This window comes from Ailuropoda melanoleuca, chromosome 15 (genome assembly GCF_002007445.2).
Source record: "Ailuropoda melanoleuca isolate Jingjing chromosome 15, ASM200744v2, whole genome shotgun sequence".
NCBI lineage: Eukaryota > Metazoa > Chordata > Mammalia > Carnivora > Ursidae > Ailuropoda > Ailuropoda melanoleuca.
The window spans coordinates 77,263,187-77,282,184 of NC_048232.1; the positions used below are offsets into that span (position 1 = coordinate 77,263,187).

The 18,998-nt window shown below is 41.5% G+C and overlaps 1 protein-coding gene across 4 annotated transcripts in view; it reads right to left on the reverse strand.

The window, feature by feature from the left end:
• The window catches only part of SYN3 (synapsin III), a 481,477-nt gene that overhangs the window by 386,604 nt on the left and 75,875 nt on the right, over positions 1-18,998 (reverse strand). For all 4 annotated transcript variants that reach the window (XM_019802056.2, XM_034644234.1, XM_034644236.1 and 1 more), the window contains one exon: positions 8,554-8,645. In XM_019802056.2, the coding sequence (XP_019657615.1) occupies positions 8,554-8,645 (92 nt within the window). The remainder of the gene's footprint in view (positions 1-8,553; positions 8,646-18,998) is intronic.

Here is an 18,998-nt window from a genome sequence, read left to right on the forward strand (position 1 = left end):
AATGATATCTCACTGTAGTTTTGATTTTTTTAATTAAGTTCAATTAGCCAACATATAGTACATTATTAGCTTTTGATGTAATGTTCAATGATTCATTAGTTGCGGAGTAGTTGCACTGTAGTTTTTAGTTGCATTTCCCTGATTAGTGATGTTAGGCATCCTTTCATGTGCTGGTTGACCATTTGTATGTTTTCTTTGGAAAAATGTCTACTCGGGTCCTTTGCCCATTAAAAAAATTTGGATATTGCTCTGAGTTATATGGGTTCCTTATAAATTTTGGATATTAACCCCTTATCAGATAGATGGTTCGCAAATATTTTTCCCATTCTGAACATTGTCTTTTCATTTTATTGACTGTTTCCTTTGCTGTGCAGAATTTTTTTAGTTTTACTCCTATTATTTTTTTTCTAGTTTAATACAATTGTGGTCTAAAAAGATTCTTGATATTATTTCAATCTTAAATTAGCTAAAACTTATTTTGTAACTTATCATATAATCTATCTTGGAGAATGTTCATTGTGCACTTGAGAAGAATGTGAATTCTGTTGCAGTTGGATGCAATGTTCTGTGTATGTGTATGTCTGTTAGGTCCATCTGATCTAAAGTGTAGTTCAAGTCCAATGTTATCTTACTGATTTTCTGTCTCAATGATGTAACCGTTGTTGAAAGTGGGGTACTGAAGTTCTCTACTATTAATCTATTGCTGTTTATTTCTTCCTTCAGACTTGTTAATACTTGCTTTATATATTTAGGTGTTCTGATGTTGGGTGCATAGATATAATTACAATTGCTATATTCTCTTGATGAACTGACCCCTTCATCATTATATAATGTCCTTTGTTGTTTCTTGTTACAGTTTTTGACTTAAAGTCTACTTTGTCTGTTATAAGTATAGTGACCCTGCTCTCTGTTGATTTCTATTAGCATGGAATACCCTTTTCCATCCCTTCACTTTCAGCCTATGTGTGTCTTTAAAGTGTTTTTAAAGTCTCCTGCAGGCAACATATTGCTAGATCTTTTTTTTTTATTTCATTCAGCCACTCTGTGTCTTTTGATTGGAGAATTTAATCCATTTACTTTTTTTAATTTTTTTAAAGATTTTATTTATTTATTTGACAGAGAGAGAGCAGGACAGCACAGGCAGGGGGAGTGGCAGAGGGAGAGGGAGAAGCAGGCTCCCCGCTGAGCAGGGAGCCCGATGTGGGGCTCTATCCCAGGACCCTGGGATCATGACCTGAGCCGAAGGCAGTCACTTAACCAACTGAGGCACGCAGGTGCCCCTCCATTTACTTTTTTTTTTTTTAAAAGATTTTATTTATTTATTCGACAGAGATAGAGACAGCCAGCGAGAGAGGGAACACAAGCAGGGGGAGTGGGAGAGGAAGAAGCAGGCTCACAGCAGAGGAGCCTGATGTGGGGCTCGATCCCATAACGCCGGGATCACGCCCTGAGCCGAAGGCAGATGCTTAACCGCTGTGCCACCCAGGCGCCCCATTTACTTTTAAAGTAGTTATTAATAGGTAAGGACTTACTATTGCGATTTTGTTAGTTGTTTTCTGGCTGGTTTGTAGTTCTTTATTCCTTCTTCTCTTGCTGTGTTCCTTTGTGATCTGATAATTTTCTGTGGTGGTATGCTTTGAATCCTTTCTTTTTCTGTTTTATGTATCTACTATAGGTTTTTACCATGAGGCTTACATAAAACATATTATAGTTTTAATAGTCTATTTTATCAGGTTAACTACTTAAATTCAATCACATACAGATTCCCTTTTATTTTCCCCTTCCTACATTTTATGCTTTTGATATCGCATTTCATATCTTTTTATATTGTATATTCAATAACAAATCATTACAGCTATAGTTATTTTATAGTTATATAGTTATTTAAAAGATAATACTTTTTTAAAAAGACAAAATACTTTTGTCTTTTAACCTTTATACTAGAGTTAAAAGTGACTTACACACCATCATTTCATTATTAGAGTATTCTGCATCCGACCAAATACTTAAACTTTATTGATGAACTTTATACTTTCTTACGTTTTCATGTTACTAATTAGTGTCCTTTCATTTCAGTAAATTCCCACTGACTAAAAGTCAGGTGCTTGGATCCCCACAATATTTTCCTACCAAATGGCTGTGGTACTTTTGCATATCGCTCATAAGGAGGAACTTACTACTTCTTTAAGCAGCTCTGACTATGAAGCCGTCTCCTCCTTTTTGAACAGGTGGTCCAGGGCAATGGTGCCCCACACATGCTCTGAGGTCAGACTGCCTAGGTGTAAATACTAGCTTTGCCACTTACCAGCTGGAGGCCTTGATTCCACTACCCAACTCATTGGTGCTTCAGCCTTCTTATCTAGAAAATGTGGATTATAATAGTACATATCTTATAGAGTTGCTGAAAGGATGAAATGTTAAGTGCCTGGAACAGTGCCTAGCACGTAGGAAATGCTATAAAGTGTTTGTTAAATAAATAAAAATTCATGAATTTTGTATGTGTAATTCAAGCTGGCTTAGTCAAAAAGGGATTTTTTTTTTACTAAGGTTTGGAGATGAATCAATCTGGATTCAGGGCCCTGAATAACATCATCAGGTCATTCACTCTCTGTCTCTCCCTTGGCTGTATTTTCCTTTGCCTTGGCTTCAACCTCAGCAAAGCCTTCCCTCAAGGGAAAAAAGAGATGGCCACCAGCAGTTCCAGGTACCCATCCTACCAGATCAGCAGCCCGAGCAGAATGTACACGTGTCTCCCACCCAAGGGTTCCAGTAAAAGTCTCACAATGGATTCTCATTGGCTTGGCTTAGATCCCATTACAATATTCGGATTCAGTCTGACACCAGCTGACGTCAGCTCTAGACACCACGCAGACTGTAAGTTGGAGAGGGGTCACCCAAATGGAAAATCTAAGTGCTGTTCCCCAAAGGAGAAAGAATGGATGCTGGAGAAAACCAGCTGTGGTCTGCTCTACCACCCATCCTGGTCAACTTTTCTGAAGGTACTTCCTATGAACATGACTTCAGAAGATGGAGGCCTTGCTCATATTACACACTTGAAAGTGTTTAAAGGCATTTTCAGTGCAACACTTAAGTCTCTTTGAAAGCATATACTGCAAGTCAACAGCACTGCTCAACATTCCTACTTTGGGAGATCACAGTTAGGGCCTGAAAGAGCACTACGTGGCTGAGGAAGGTTCTTACTGACTCCCTGCCTGCAGGACACACTGTGAATTGGGCTGGGGCTACCTGATTTTTGTGCATATTCTTCCAGGTCTGTAACTTGTGGCTTGCCAAAACAAGATGTCTAGCTGAGACTGTAAGTACCATCCTGGGTTTGGACAGAATAAATCTTAATAGCCCCATGGACCCCTGAACCAAGGGCTTTGGCCATATTGGCACTGCGCCACAGCTCTGGCTACTTAAGGTATGGTCTTCTACCAGCAGCAGCAGCAGCAGCAGCAGCAGCAGCAGCAGCAGCAGCTAGAAGCTTGTCCAAACCCTTGCTGCTCAAACTGAGGCTGCAAATCTGGCAGGTCTCATCTGGGAGCTTATAGGTAATTCAGAATCTCAGGTCCTACTTGATGACCCAATGAATGAGAATCAGTATTTTATCAAGATCTTTAGGGGGTTGATATGCACTTAAAATCTGAAAAGCACTACTGTATTTGTTTTCTAGGGCTGCGTAAAGAGAGTACTACAAACTGGACGGCTTAAAACAACAGAAAAGTATTCTCTCACAGTTCTGGAGGCTAAAAATCTGAAATCAAAGGCAGGATTTTTGGTTTCTTCTTTGGCAGGATTGGTTTCTTCTGAGGGCTGAGAGAGAATCTTTTCCATGCCTGTCTCCTTCCTTAGGGTGACTGACAGCAATCATAGGCATTCCTTGGCTTGTAGAGACATCCCTTTAATCTGCTTTCATCATCACATGGCCCTTTTCCCTGTGTCTCTGTGTCAGGCAGCATACCCAGCCCCTGCTGATGCAGCCCTGGTGCAGAGCCGATGTGAAAGCTATCTGGGGAGGTTCTCCAACAGGCTACCCATTGGAATCAACCAGGGAGCGTTAAAACTACAGATGCCCAAATCCGACCTTCAGAGATTGTAGTGAACTTGGTCTGGCATACTGCCTGGCCATCAGGATTTTAAAAACATTTCCCAGGTGATTATCTGTAGCCAAATTTGAGAACTAATGGGATGGATGTTCTTGTTTCTATATATTACAAAATGAGACAATTCAGTTCCTTTTCCAGATAGGGAAGCAGGGCATAAGCACAAATAAATTTGATAATTTCTTTTTTTTTTTTTAAGATTTTATTTATTTATGTGACAGAGAGACAGCCAGAGAGAGAAGGAACACAGCAGGGGAGTGGGAGAGGAAGAAGCAGGCTTCCAGCGGAGGAGCCTAATGTGGGACTCGATCCCGGAAAGCCGGGATCACGCCCTGAGCTGAAGGCAGACGCTTAACGACTGCGCTACCCAGGTGCCCCTATAATTTCTGAAGTATAGTTTGAGGCATTTACGTTTGGTGCTCATAAATTTAAAATTACTGTCTCTTATCTTCATCATAATGAATTACTTCCTTTGCCTTTGAAAGTAACACTTTTCACCTGGAGTCTATTTCCCTCCCTGATATTAGTACAGCTACATCAGCTAGCTTTCTTTTGACCAGTTAAACTATATATATATATTTTTTTTCCCCATCCTTTGACTTTCAAACTTTCTATATTCTTATGTTTTAGATGAATATCTTGAATGGAATATAGCTGGATTTTAAAAATCTACTTTGCAAATTTTTATGTAGATTCTCCATAAACTAGAGCATTCAGTCCTTTTACACTTAATGCAATTAATAATATATACTGGTGATAATAAATATTGAACAACTCATGCAATACTTTGTGGAGGTTGTAGTTCTCACAAGTGACCATAAGAGGGCGACTCCAGTGGACTCATAGGCATTTACAGCCTTGAGGGGAAAGAGGAAATCAGGTATTTTGTCTCTGGGGTTCCGCCACTGCTTCCAAGGGTGTGCCTTCTCTATAATGTTTAGGCATCTTCTGACCACGGGAAGAACAAGGATATGAGCTGGGGGACAAAAGAGCAGTCCAATGGTCTTCCCACCCACGGAGTAAGTGTAGCTGAAGACATTTATTAGGCTGAGGGCAGAAATTATTTACCAACTTGTATAAAAAGTTTTCAATATTTTAATAACGAGCACTGCTGTACAAGCCATTTAGAATAATATCAGTCTGCTTATATATTTGGATTTAAATCTACCATCTTATTTTATTTATAATACACATTCTATGTTGGTTTTTCTCTCCTTTCATGTCTTCTTTTACTATTTCTTCTATTCCCTCTCTTGTAGCTTTATATTTTTTTTGTTTATTTGAGAGAGAGCAGGGGGTGGGGTGGGGGGGAGCAGAGGGAGAGGCACAAGCAGACTCCATGCTGAGTGCAGAACCCAGTGCAGGGCCCAATCCCGTGACCCTGAGATCATGACCTGAGCTGATATCAAGAGTCAGACACTTAACTGACTGAGCCACCCAGCTGCCCCTCCCTGTCTTACAGCTTTTAAATTTTACTACATTTTCTTTTCTTTTCTTTTTTCTCTTCTCTTCTCTTCTCTTCTCTTCTCTTCTCTTCTCTTCTCTTCTCTTTTCTTCTCTTTTCTTTTCTTTTAATTACCCTGGCAATTAACCTTATGCATCTATGACTTTTCCAAGCCTGTTATTAATCAATACATTTNCTTCTCTTTTAATTACCCTGGCAATTAACCTTATGCATCTATGACTTTTCCAAGCCTGTTATTAATCAATACATTTACTTATCGCCCTGACAATACAAGGGCCTCAGAACACCTGAATTCCATTTCCTCCCAGCCCATACTATCTTACTGTCATGTATTTTAATTCTTTGTGTATTTTTTAAATCTATAAGACATGATTATTATTATTTGAAGACAATACTTATTAACATTTACCACCCTCTTTGTTGTATATATCTTCTTGCAGCTCTACGTTATTCTGGGATCCTCTTCTTTTTGCCTAAAGCATGTTCTTTACAATCTTCCTTAGTGAGAGTACTCTCTTTGTAAATGTTTTTATTTTGCCTTTATTCAAAAAAATGTTCCCCTGAAGATGGAAGAGCTTGGCAATTATTTTCTTTTGGCACCCTGAAGATGTCGTTCTGCTGCTGCTGCCTGGGAGATGTCAGTCTGTTACTTCAATAAAGTAATCTGCTTTTCCTCTCTGGCTGTCTTTAAGATGCTTTTCTTCATCTTTCTGCGTTTAACTATTGTGTGTTGGTGTATAATTCTTTTTATTGATCCTGCTTGAAATGTGTTGAGCTTCTGGTTTTGGTGGTTTGGTATCTTTCTGAAAGGTTCTCAACCATCATTTCTTAAAATTCTTTTTTTGAGATTCTGTTTAAATGAGAGACTTTCTCACAAAATCTAATCAACTTTTCTGCATTTCCCATCTTTTTCTCTCTGTGCTTCATTAGGATAATTTCTTCAACTCTACCTTTCACTTATTAGCACCTTTTCAATGGTGTGTAATAATGCTGCTAGACACATCACATCCTATAATTTTGGTTATTGTAGTTTTCATTTCTAGAAGTTGTATTTGATTTTTTTTTAAATTGTCTGTGTCACCTTTTATTGTTATTGTTTTCTATTTCTGGAAGATATCTTCAAACCTGATTTTTTTCAACTTAGTATTTTTTTTTTTAAGACCTGCTGTTTGATAAGTCCAATATCTGATGTCTTTCAGGGTCTCTTTCTGTTGTCTATTGTTTCTGTTTCTTCTCATTCATGGTGTCTGTGGCTGGTTATTTCTGACTCTGTGCTAGCTATTGTACAAAAAATTATCTGAATAATTATTTGAAGCCTAGGATGAAAGTACCTTCCTCCACATACAATTTGCTTTTACTTCTGACATTTTTGGGATCACCGTAAACCAAGTTTAAGGTTCCCTGGAAGACCAATCAAACTGCAATTCAAGCTGCAATTACTTATAATTCACATTCACCTGAAAGATGTGGTCCTTTTGGGTCTCAGCTTATTGTGGGGAGGGCCTATCATTACATTCCCCACCTTGAGTGACCTTGGACATTGATTTCTATCTCCCTTGTTCCTGCTAGGCTATCAAAACCAATTTTCAAATTTGCCAGACTTAGCAAATGCCCTGGAAAAAGGTAACTTTTGTACTCATTCATCTCTCTGATTCCTTTTCCCCATCATTCTCTTCTTGGTAATTTCTTAATGTCTTGCCAACTCTTTGAAGGCTTTCAAGATGATCACTATTTCTTTATTTATTTTTTAAAAGATTTTATTTATTTATTTGACAGAGATAGACAGCCAGTGAGAGAGGGAACACAAGCAGGGGGAGTGGGAGAGGAAGAAGCAGGCTCCCAGAGGAGTAGGGAGCCCGATGCAGGACTCGATCCCAGGATTCTGGGATCACACCCTGAGCCGAAGGCAGATGCTTAATGACTGAGCCACCCAGGCGCCCCAAGATGATCACTATTTAAAACTAGTTTTTAAAGTTGTTTTCAATGGAAAAGTTGGTCCAAATAATCTAGCGCATCGTTATTAGAAATGGAAAGCCAAATAATGTCTTTCTTGGCACATGGTAGGCTCTCAGTAAATGATGGCTGAATTATTTGAATTATCATAATTACCCAAACATGGTCTCTTTTTTTACACTTACAAAGACTGTTCCCTACCCTTACAACACAGAGAATGCCCATATTCCACCACCGACAAGGCTTAGAATCAATGCCAACTCTTCCTCAAAGTTCTTCCTATTTTCTCTATTTCCTCAAATCTGTATCCTATTTCTTCTCCAGCTAAACCCTCATGAGACCTTGTCTGTATTATTCTGGTGGCTTAATATTAATATTAGAAATATAGGTAGAAATGTATTAATAGGTAGAAATATATTAATACAACTCTTTATCTCTTCTGTGGATTTGTGCTTTCTTGACTCTTCTGGGCTTCTGAAAAATTCCCTCACTCCCCCTCAAGCTCAGCATACATTATAAACAGATTCTTTGGAAAATGGCATACCAAGTACTTTTAGGTTTGATGTCTTGGGAGGGGATTCTTTGAGCATTTGGATGCCAAAGGCTGGAAGCAGACTGTAGCTCAGTCTAATAAACCCTTACATTTGTACTATACCTTAGAATGAACAGGGCACTCTCACATACATGTCTCTTACCTGAGTGTTGCAATCATCATGCTGCAGATGGGAATCAGAGGGTAAGAGAGACTATATAATATACCTGAATAGAGTCACAAAGCAGAAATGGAATCCAGTCTTTTCTCTGCAAGCCCAGGGCTCGTTTCAGCACACCACCATTGCTTCCCTAGATTATTTGTGTTGCTAGTCATTCCCGTAGCAACAACACCTAAAACTCTTTGGAAGTAACACTCGGTACATGAGAGTACATGTGGTGCAGAAGTCAGGTCAGAGGCAGCAGAGAGGTTAGCTCTGTGAGGTATCCCACACATGCCTCTCAAATGAAGGTTTTCTGTATCTCAGTCCTCCTTACCTTACTACCTTGGTCCCATTTCTCATGACTTGCATGTCCACCATACAGCCCCCAGTAACATAGGCAGCTAGGTTCAACTCTGAGAATTCAGCCTGAAGGAGAAAGCAAAACACAAAAGGAATCATCAAAAACTAATGATGCTAAAAACTACTAACATTTATTGGTACTTGTATGTGCCAAGTACACATTTATACCTCACCTGAAACTTAGGAAGTTGGTAATATTATTTACTTCCCTTTCTGAAACATGAGACATCTGAGGTGCAGAGGCATGGTGCCATGTGCAGGGTCAGATAATTAATAAAAGGCAAAGTTAGATTGAAACCTACACGTCTCTGATTCAAGGACCCATGCTTTTAACCACTACTAATTTCTACTTCTTTGAAAGTGGAAGAAGCAACTCCAGCTTCAGCACGAGGCCACAGGCTGTTCAATATAACATTTTCCCTGTTTCTCGAGCTTCAGGTTTCTCGAGCAGTGGCAGGGCATCACAGCTAGTGATCGCTTATCTCTATTAATGGAGTCCTCCTCGTCATCTGCCCACTGCTCCCTCTTTTGATCATGGCCCCTCCCCTTCAACCACCTACACGGTTACAGTAGAAGCACCATGTCTGTGCACTGAAATACTGCTCTCTCTGTCACCGCGGATGGGGTTGGCACACCCCCCCCCCAATCACACAAGGTGCCCTTGTATTAGAATTTGAAACTGCTGAGTGATTCATGCAATTTCTTTCTGGGGCTGTATTTAATACACAAAACCTAAGTATAATTGAAGATCATGTTTTCTGCCATCTGGATTGGGAAAGCACAGAAAATAAGGGGCCGGAGGGAGAAATGTCACAGTCACTAAGAAAGGGGCAGAGGCAAGAGGTGAGGAGTACTCTTGATGTTTATGCGCCAGCTACAATCCTGCCCTTGGGTTTTATGCAATACCTCTGGATCTTTAGAAGTTTATCTTTTTGCTTTCTTATTTGTTTAAGCAAGATCTCCTGAATTTCTGTTGCTTGTGACCAAAGCCAAAGGAATACATACCTCCTATCAGATTATACACTCCCTGGGGACAGTGATTCCATGTTGTTACAACCATCTGTCTAAAGACGTTTCCTAAGGTAGCCATAACAAAGTACCACCACTAGGTGGCTTAAACAGCAGAAATTTCTTTTCCCACAGTTCTGGAGGCTAGAAGTCCAAAAATAAGGTGTTGGCAGGGTTGGTTCCTTTTGAGGGCTGTGAGGGAAAAATCTGTTTCAGGTTTTTCTTCTTGGCTTGTAGATGGCCACCTTCTGCCTTCTCATCACACTGTCTTCCTTCTATACATGTCTCTGTATCCATCCAAAGACCCCCTTTTTATAAGGACACTAGTCACACTGCATTAGGGCCCACCCTAAGGACCTCACTTTAACTCTAGAAAGATCCTATCTCCAAATGAGGTCACATTCTGGGCTACTGGAGCTTAGAACTTCAACATGTGAATTTTGGGGGGAGACAGTTCAACCTGTAACCCCATCCTAGAAAATTCATAGTACCAAAATGTGCCTTATACACAGTAGATGCCAAAAGCTATTTCTCAGGATTAAATGAATAGAAATAGCTTCTCATACATATGAAAAACTCACTATGTGCCAGATACTGTCCTAAGCATTCTACATGTATGAATTAATTTAATCCTCACACTTATCCAGATGAAAAAACCAAGGCAAAGAGAGATTAAATAACTTGCAAAATGTACACATTAAGTAGATAGAGCCAGGATTTAAGCCCAGGCAGTCTGACTCCAGCCTATGCTTTTAACTGCTACACCCCACTACCCCCACTGCTGAATAAGGCACTGGGTGGATTACAACTGGGAATTTTAGGGACCTAAAAATAGCCCATTTGAAGAGAAAACCAAGTTTATATTGAAGGGAAATATCATTTCACAGTGATTTAAATGTATCCCCTTGGAAACATTTAACAGAATTATGACCAAAGACCTAGTCATCTCCCCAGATGGCATTAAAGGAAACCCAAAGTGCTTATGTCTCTTGCTTTAATTAATAGCCCCATTATAGTGTGGCAAGGTAAAAAGCAAAGAGCTCTGTTAATGAGTTCAGGTTAGTAAATAGTGATAATGACCTGTTTATTAAGTCCAATGCCCTAAAAATTCAGTCCCATCATGTTTAAGATACTTCACTGGCGAGATTACAAAGAATAATTAGCAATAAAAGTTGTTGCATGAGTGTGCGGAGAAAAAGAAGTTAGAAGAAAGTTGCAACAAAGAAGAGTGGGGTATCAAAAATTTGAAGAAAGGGAGTAAATCAGAATCTTGAATTATAGAATCTCCTACTCGAAGGTGGCAAAGCCCCAGAGGCCGTCTTGCTGCCCAAATGGAAAGAGATATCTGGATAAAAGACACACTCAGGCTTGGCTATACAAGTTAGAAGTTCATTATATTCAGCTCAAGGTTTCTGGAATTATTTCCCAGTTATGGTTTATGAATAATTATAGGAGGTAAATGCCTGCATTGTTAGGGTAGCAAGTCTGTTGGAACAAGCATAGAGAGTTGGGGTAGTGAAGAGAGGGCACCCTTCTGTATTTTACTTTTTTAAAAACTTCAACAAAACTTGGAAATGAACACAGGAGTATCCAAGCACTTCTCCTTCAAGACAGCATGATGGCCCTCTTGGTAGAATCTCAAAGAGCACCTATTTTTGAAGAGCCTCAGAGATCACATAGAAACTGTAGTGGGTTGAACTGTCTCCCCCAAAAGTTATGTCCACACCTAACCCCTGATACCCACAAATGTGACCTTTTTTAGAAACAGGGTCTTTGCACATTTACATCTGTAATCCATCTAGAAATAATGTTTTGTATAAGATCCGATGTAAGACTCAAGGTTCAATTTTTCCATATGGTTATTCAAATACTTTGACACTATTTATTAAAAAGATTATTCTTTCTCAATAGAATTGCATCGGTGCCTTTGCCAAACATCAAGTCCCTTCATATGTGATCTATTTGTTTATCCTTGAGTCTGCTCCCAATTGTCTCAATTACTGCAGCTTTACAGTGAGTCCTAATACCAAGTACTACAATATTCTAAGAGGGAAGCAGCCCAAATAGGGCCCAGTGATAACAGGTCCAAAGACAAAGTAGGATGACCATCCCTCTGATCAGATAAAAAGTCTTCCTACTCACCTGCTGATCAGATAAAAAGTCTTCCTACTCACCCTCTCCAAAATACGGTCACTGGGCAACCAGATGACCTCAAAGGCTCTATCCTGAATAAACCGGTTGAATGTTACCCTAGTGGTATGATTGGCTGAAAGGAATGTGTTCTATTTTCTGATTCACACTGCAGCCCACCACTGTGGCCAGACCTCTCAAAGAACTCCTCAGGGGATCCCCATCTCTGTAAAGTTTAAAAAGAAAAAAAATAATAAATCAAGTTCTCAGCCCCTTCGGCTCTTTTAGTGTGGTAGGCCAGCTGAGAGGTTAGTAAAGTCAAGAACGGCTACGACTTTGAGTCTTGCCTGTACTGAGGAATGGTGCCTGTGGCACTCCCACTATTGCCATGCTCACCCACTCCTACAAATTTCCCTTTGCTTTATAAAGGAATTTTCGGGTTTCAGCACAGGTCTAAACGTGCTCTGTTATTCGAGCTTCCCTACGCCTTATTGAAAGCTTGAGCCCACTCTCTCAACTGCATTACTTTTTCCCTATCTGCTATAAGGAGCATTTTAAAGAATTTCTTTCCCTTATTTTTAACAGAAAAAAAATAACACCATAATGTATGGCTTTGGAAAATGAAGAAGGCTGTGTATAATTTTGATTGTCCAGATTTTGTTTTGAAAGGGAAAATAGTCATGTTACACACTTATGGGAGATTGTCTCTAGACATCATTAAAGACAGGCAGATTTTTGCAGTATTAGGCACGTACAGGGATTTTGTATTTTGTTACTCTTGTTAAAACCTGGTGTGGGAAGTTTTCGACACTGATCTCAATTATACCTGAAAGTGCTGCATTATCTGAGTTTTCCTGTTTGTGACTTTTAAAAACATGTACATGGAGGAATCAAAGAATAGTGGGAAAGGAATTGGACTTGATGTCTGGGGACCAGGGATCTAAATCTTGGCTTTGACAATGACTCAATGATAATGACTGCAGGCAAACCCCTCACTCTCCACTGTAATACTCTTCATCTTTAAAATGAAAGAGTTATAGGGTGTCTGGGTGGCTCAGACACTTAGGCGTCCGCCTTCAGCTCAGGTCATGATCCCAGGGTCCTGGGATCAAGTCCCACATCGGACTCCCTGCTCAGTGGGGAGTCTGCTTCTCCCTCTACCCCTCCCCCCTGCTCATGATCTCTCTTGGATAAATAAATAAAATCTTTAAAAGAAATAAAATAAAATGAAAGAGTTATAATCAACTGAGTCAATTAGATCTACAGTGCCTTTCATTTTTATAGATCTTTCTCAACTAGTGTCTCCCAATTATCACCGAAGGAAAAATCTATTATCACATCACATCTTATGAAAAAGGAATGCCAAGCAATAATATTTTTATTAGAAGGCTGTTTACTGCCTTACACCCAGCTTCAGGCACACAGCAGGTATCCAAATATGCTTGTTGGATAAAGTGTTTTTTATTTTTATTTTTGATGAGCAGATACGTATGCACGCTATGTAGCTTGCCTTCTGAAACTCTGTCCATTGCCAGATGCAACAGATCATAACACTGCAGAGGGGGTATCCAGTCAGAAAGGAGAGAAAGGCCCAATCTAAGTTTCTAGTAACAAAAGCACAAGTAAGAACACAGGGCTATCAGGTCAATGTAGTGGTAAGATGTCTTTGTAACTCGGGCATGGAGTTTATAGAGGAACATAATAGAAAACAGCGCTAGAAAGGTAGGTCAGAGACCAGTCCAGAAGGATCTTGAACTCCCTGTGAAGGAACCCGAATATCACTGCACAGTGCATTCCTTCCCTTACTAGTATTTCTGTTACTTCATAACAAATTACCACAAAGTAAACAACTTCAAACAACACAAGTTTGTTATCTCACTGCTCTGTAGGTCTGAAGCCCATGTTAGTTTGGCTGGTTTCCCTGTTCTGGACTTCACAAAGCCCAAATCAAGGTGTCAATCATCTGGGATTTTATTGGAAGACTGGGAAAAAGTGCTTCCAAGTTCATTCGGGTGGTTGGCAGAATTCAGCTCTCTGTGGCTGTAGGACTGAGGTCCGCTTCCTTGCTGGTGTCAGCTGGGAGTCTCTCTCAACTGGTTAAGGCCACCTGCATTGTGTACCTCATAGCACTCTCCAGCCTCAAACTAGTAATGGCACATTGAGTCCTTCTTACTCTTAGACATTTTTTTTTAACTTCCCCATCTGCCACATTTCTGTCTCCAGCCGGAGAAAATTGTTTTTAAGGGCTTGTGTGGGCTCACCTGGATAATAAGAGTCACTCCCCTATCTTAAGGTCTATAACTATAATCACATCTGCAAAGTCCCTTTTGAATATCATTTTCACCAGTTCCAGGGAGTAGGGCATTCACATTTTTGGGGGGCCACTGGGAAACAGTAGCAGCTGCAGAGGAGGGGAGTGGTTACATATTTAACAACAAATATTGACACAGAATTTTCTAGTCCCCAAGCTCTATTACAGGTACTAGATATGGTTGGAATCCTATCCACTAACAAAATCTCTTATATAGCTTCCTAGATCAGAAGGCAATATAAGCACCTTTTTATAACTAAACTTACATCCAGTTCTGAAACACACATGCAATGGGTGCATGCACACACACGCACATGCACCCCCCCACACACACACACGTATGGGAATAAGATGGAATGCATTGTTTCCTGTAGGGCTTTGGCTGCATTCTCACTGGCACCTGGCAAGCATGTGATGCCAAGTAGATAATATTACTGAAAGCATGGGGTATTCAAGGCTGGTTACTAATAATTGCATTTGTGATGATAATGATGTTGATGACAGCACGGGAATAGTGATTGCAATCATCACGGTTAGGTTGAAGGATGCTATTAGGCCAATAGATCAATGGGACAGAAACTGAAAGTGTGACTTGGCATTGGATGACTGATAGGAATGTGCACAAAAAACCAAGAATGTATGGGAATGTGAAGGTGGCAGCTATCGGCCTTGACCACGAAGCCTGACTGAAGGAGGATTTCGACACAAAAAGATGTTGTCCAGAGTTCCCAAGAGGCAAGAAGCTGGCAGACAGACTGTTCTGGAATCCAAGGGTGGCCGATAAGATACTAGAAATTCCTGAAAGTTTGTGAAGACCTATCTGGTCCAGACTGTACCCTTAAACCCTTAGAATGTGCCCCTTTCCACAGCCTTAGGCATTCCATAGATTTTTCAGGAGAAGGAGAAAGAGACAGACAGACAGACAAGGAGTTGACAGGAGAAGGTGGGCAGCCTCCGGTACCTTTTCTAATGCGTCAACCTCTGACCCTCGGCCCCATTCTCCAACATTTCCCATTACACCCCACGCAGAGGAACTGTTAATCTGCGGGTCAGGACATCATCATGCTACAGCTGACAGCGGGCAAGGTCATTGCTGGGTTGAAAAGCCAGGCAACCACTTGTGATTCTGGGTTCTCTGCAGCTGAGTGCCTGCTGATCTGGGTGGTCATCATGCCGATTCCTCCCTCCTGCCTGTAGCTCCTCAAAGGTGCTCACCTCAGCACCCATCTTTCCCCCTACTGCTCTCCCTTCCATGAGTTGGCAGCAGGAAACTCTGATTCCCAGAAGTCCCAGAGGTCCTGCTCCCTTTTTTCCTAATTGTGTTTGTTGTACCTTGGGCCTATTTAGTAATAACAGCCACATGCTTAATAAGTAACATCCACAAATGATCTGGAGCCTAACTGCAGGACTCACACCAGCTTTAGCAGAGAGCCCTGCACTGGGGTTGGGGGACATCAGCCGGCTAACACTTATTGGTATTTCGACTCTTATTTGCTATTCCTCCCTGTGTATTTGGCTACCTTAGGAACCTAGAACAGGGGTGGTGGTGGTGATTTTCGAGGTAGGATTAGGGGATTCCTGCATCCTCTAGCAAGTTATCATCAAAATTCCACTCTAATCCCTAGCAGATTGTTATGTTTACTTTTGGGAACAAAACTGTGTCATTAACAAATTCTTTTAAAAAAAATAAGCATTCTGCGTGTACTGTGATCTTCTTCAGGTCTTAAGTTCTTTCACAGAGTCTCACAAGGTCTAAAAGGCTCATTAGAAGGACACACAACAACAACAATAATAAAGTAGCACTAAATACAGAAAACCCAAGCCCTACCTGGTCTCTGTCCCACACGACACTGACAACTGATGACCTTGACATTGCCTCCCATCATTCCCTGTTCCCCACTTCTGGCTCACTCTGCCTTTGCCACACTGGTCTACTTTCCATTGCCAAGCATGCTGAGCAAGCTCCAGGTTCTAGTCCTCCAACTCCTAGAGCTTCCTGGAGATGGCAGCAAGGCCACCTTCCTCACTCCACTCTCACCTCTGCTCAGTGGCGCCCCCAGAGGCACCTCCCTGCAAAGCACCTGCTGTACTCCATGCCCCCTTTCCTTGCTAGAACTCACCCTATTACGCTCATCCCCTACTGACATAATTGTACACGTATCCCCATCTGACATGATTTACATCCATCCCAAATTTAATATTCAATTGTCCATCTCTCTCACCAGAGAAGTTCCAGGGATCAGGGAGCTCTATCCCAGCTCCCAAACCAGTAACTGGCATACAGCACAATGCTCAAATAAATATCCCTGAATAAATGAATGTCTATTTTGTAGATGTCAAAGGTGAGGCCCAGGGAGGTAAAGTGACTTTTCCCAAAGTTACAACCCAATAGTTACATCACCTGGGACCCAAACCCAGGCCAACATCCTTGACACTGCACCAAGTGGCTCAGTGGAGGTGACTTGTGTTCTACTGCACAGAGCTGGGTCAACTAAAGGGCTGCTTGGCTGGCTTTGGGCTTTGCTTGTGCATGTGCATGTGGCCGCCTTCATTTTCATACCTTCCCATGTCAGCAAAGGCCACGGGCCCCTGCCCCTCCTTCACCACTCTGCCTCTTCCAACTGCCCCGCTCCTGCAAACACTTGGCAGGTGGCCCAAGTCCTGCTGTCGGCAAGAACTGCTTCCTGTAGATTTCCCGGCACAGGCTGTTTTTAGTTCTTAGGGCCCAGTGGGTTCAGTGGCTTCCTTGACTGGCATCTGAAGTCTTTCCCACCAATTCAGATTCACCTTTAGACAAAAGAGGCTTTGAGAGTCTGCAGACTCTCTCAGTGGCCCATTCCAGATGAGGAACTCTCACTCAGGAGCAGCGCCTGGCCTCTCAGGGAAGGCCCAGGCCACCGGGTCAGGGTATGCTGATGCTGAGCACCGAGCTACGTGGGTAGATGCAAAGGCACCTCCTGCTCATCAAAACATCATAATACTCCTGTGTGTATGTGTGTGTGCGTGGAGAAGGCCGGGCAGGCAGCGACAAACACATAAAAACATGTCAAAATAAATATAAAAATACAGAAAAAATTAAAATGACAAAACCTACATTCTTAAATGTTCAAGTAATGGAAAATCCAAAATTAGGTGGGGTTAGCCACATTTTAGAAACAAAACAAAAAAATCAACAACAGTGATTTGCAGTTTACAAAGTGTTTGGTATAGAGTGGGTTTTCAGAATCAGACTCCGAGTTTGAGTGTGAGCTCTACACCTTACTTGCTGTACAACTTGAGGCAGGCTAGCTTTTCTATACTTCAATACCTCATCTGTAAAATGAGCCTTTCTACGGTGGTTGTGAGCACTAAATGAACTGATACAAGCCCTTGGCAAGGTGCGTAAGTGAAAATAAGTGCATAATGAATGTGAGCTATCATGGTTATGTTATTTAATTGGATCATTACAACAACCTCTTGATGTGAGGGTAAGTATTAGCATCGCCCCTAACTGATGAGAAAACTTAAGAGCAGAGAGAACAAATGACTCAGCCAAGATCATGAGCAAGAGAGCTACAACTCTGACTCCATCCATTCATCCATTCATGCACTTAACAGCTACTATGCCAAGGATAGTGTCTGATGACATAGCAACAAAAGGAACAACATTCCCTGTTCTCATGGAACTGGTATCTAGTGGGGGCAATAGGCCATTAACAATAAACAATATGTCAGGGAAGGAAACACAGATTCTGGTAAGAGGACAGAGTGCTAGGAGGTGAGTGTTATATCAAATAAGGGAGGTCAGAGGACGGTGGCACTTGATCAGTGAGATAAGCAAAATGAGGGGGCAAATCATACAATAAGAGGGGAAAGGGCTTTTCAGACAGAGAGAACAGCAAGGAGGAAGGCCCCAAGGCTGGAGCTTATGTGCAGGGCTCAAGGAATGGCAAAGAAGGCCGTGTGGCCAAAACAGAGCTAGTGAGGGAATGAGTGGAAGGAGAAGAGGTTGGAGGCGATAGTGGATCAATCCCGGTCAGGATTTTTTTCTGGATGACAGGGTTAAGATGTTAGCACCATCACCACCCTCATGAACAACATCATCTTCACATTGTCAATGAAGATAATGATGAAGGTTCAACATCACCACCACCACCACCACCACCACCACCACCACCACCACCACCACATTTGGCAATGCAAGAACCCAAGAAGTCCAGTTTGAAAAAAATCACCAATAAATGTGGCACCACTCTGATTTTTTAAGGAATTTTTTCTTTAATGGCCCAGTTTTGTTCTCCAGAGTTCAGATGCACATTTCATAGAGATTAAGGTGGGGTTCTGGTGGATGGCAGCCAGAGCACCTGGGCATGCTCTAGTTCTGTTCTGCCATTCACCCCTTCCTGATTAGGTGCCCAAGAAAGCTGTACCCACAAGAAACGACAGCAACTAAGAACCGAAGAAAAACATCCATTGTACCCATTGCCCTTTGCCTTTGCCAGGTCAGCTTCAGGGGTGAGGAGAGGTTTTGATAATGTCTTCAGGGAAGGAAGGAAGGAAAGGAGGAAGAAGGGGAGGAGGAGGGGCAGAGAAAGTAGGGGAAGGGGGATGGGAGAGGGGAATGAAGAGGAGGAGGGAGAGGGGAAGCCTTTAGGGGGACAGAGTGGTGGGACCAACTCAGCCTCCAGAGCTTTTAAAGTTGAGAGACCTAGAAAAGAACATTGCTGACTGCCACAAACTTTTGCTACCTACAACAGATCAGGCAAATATTCAGAAATGTTAAGTCCACAGCTTAACTATGCCAAAGAGAATCATGGTTAACGTCGCCTTGAGATCTACTTCTCCTTGTTGCCAAGCTGGTTCCACATGTTCAAACACTATTCTGCTGACTGTTCAGAAAAGTGTATGTATAGGATTAAGCAAACCACGTGTGAAAGTCTTCCCACATTTCCCCAGAGGGGCAACGCACGATTTGGGGACTTGGAGACCGG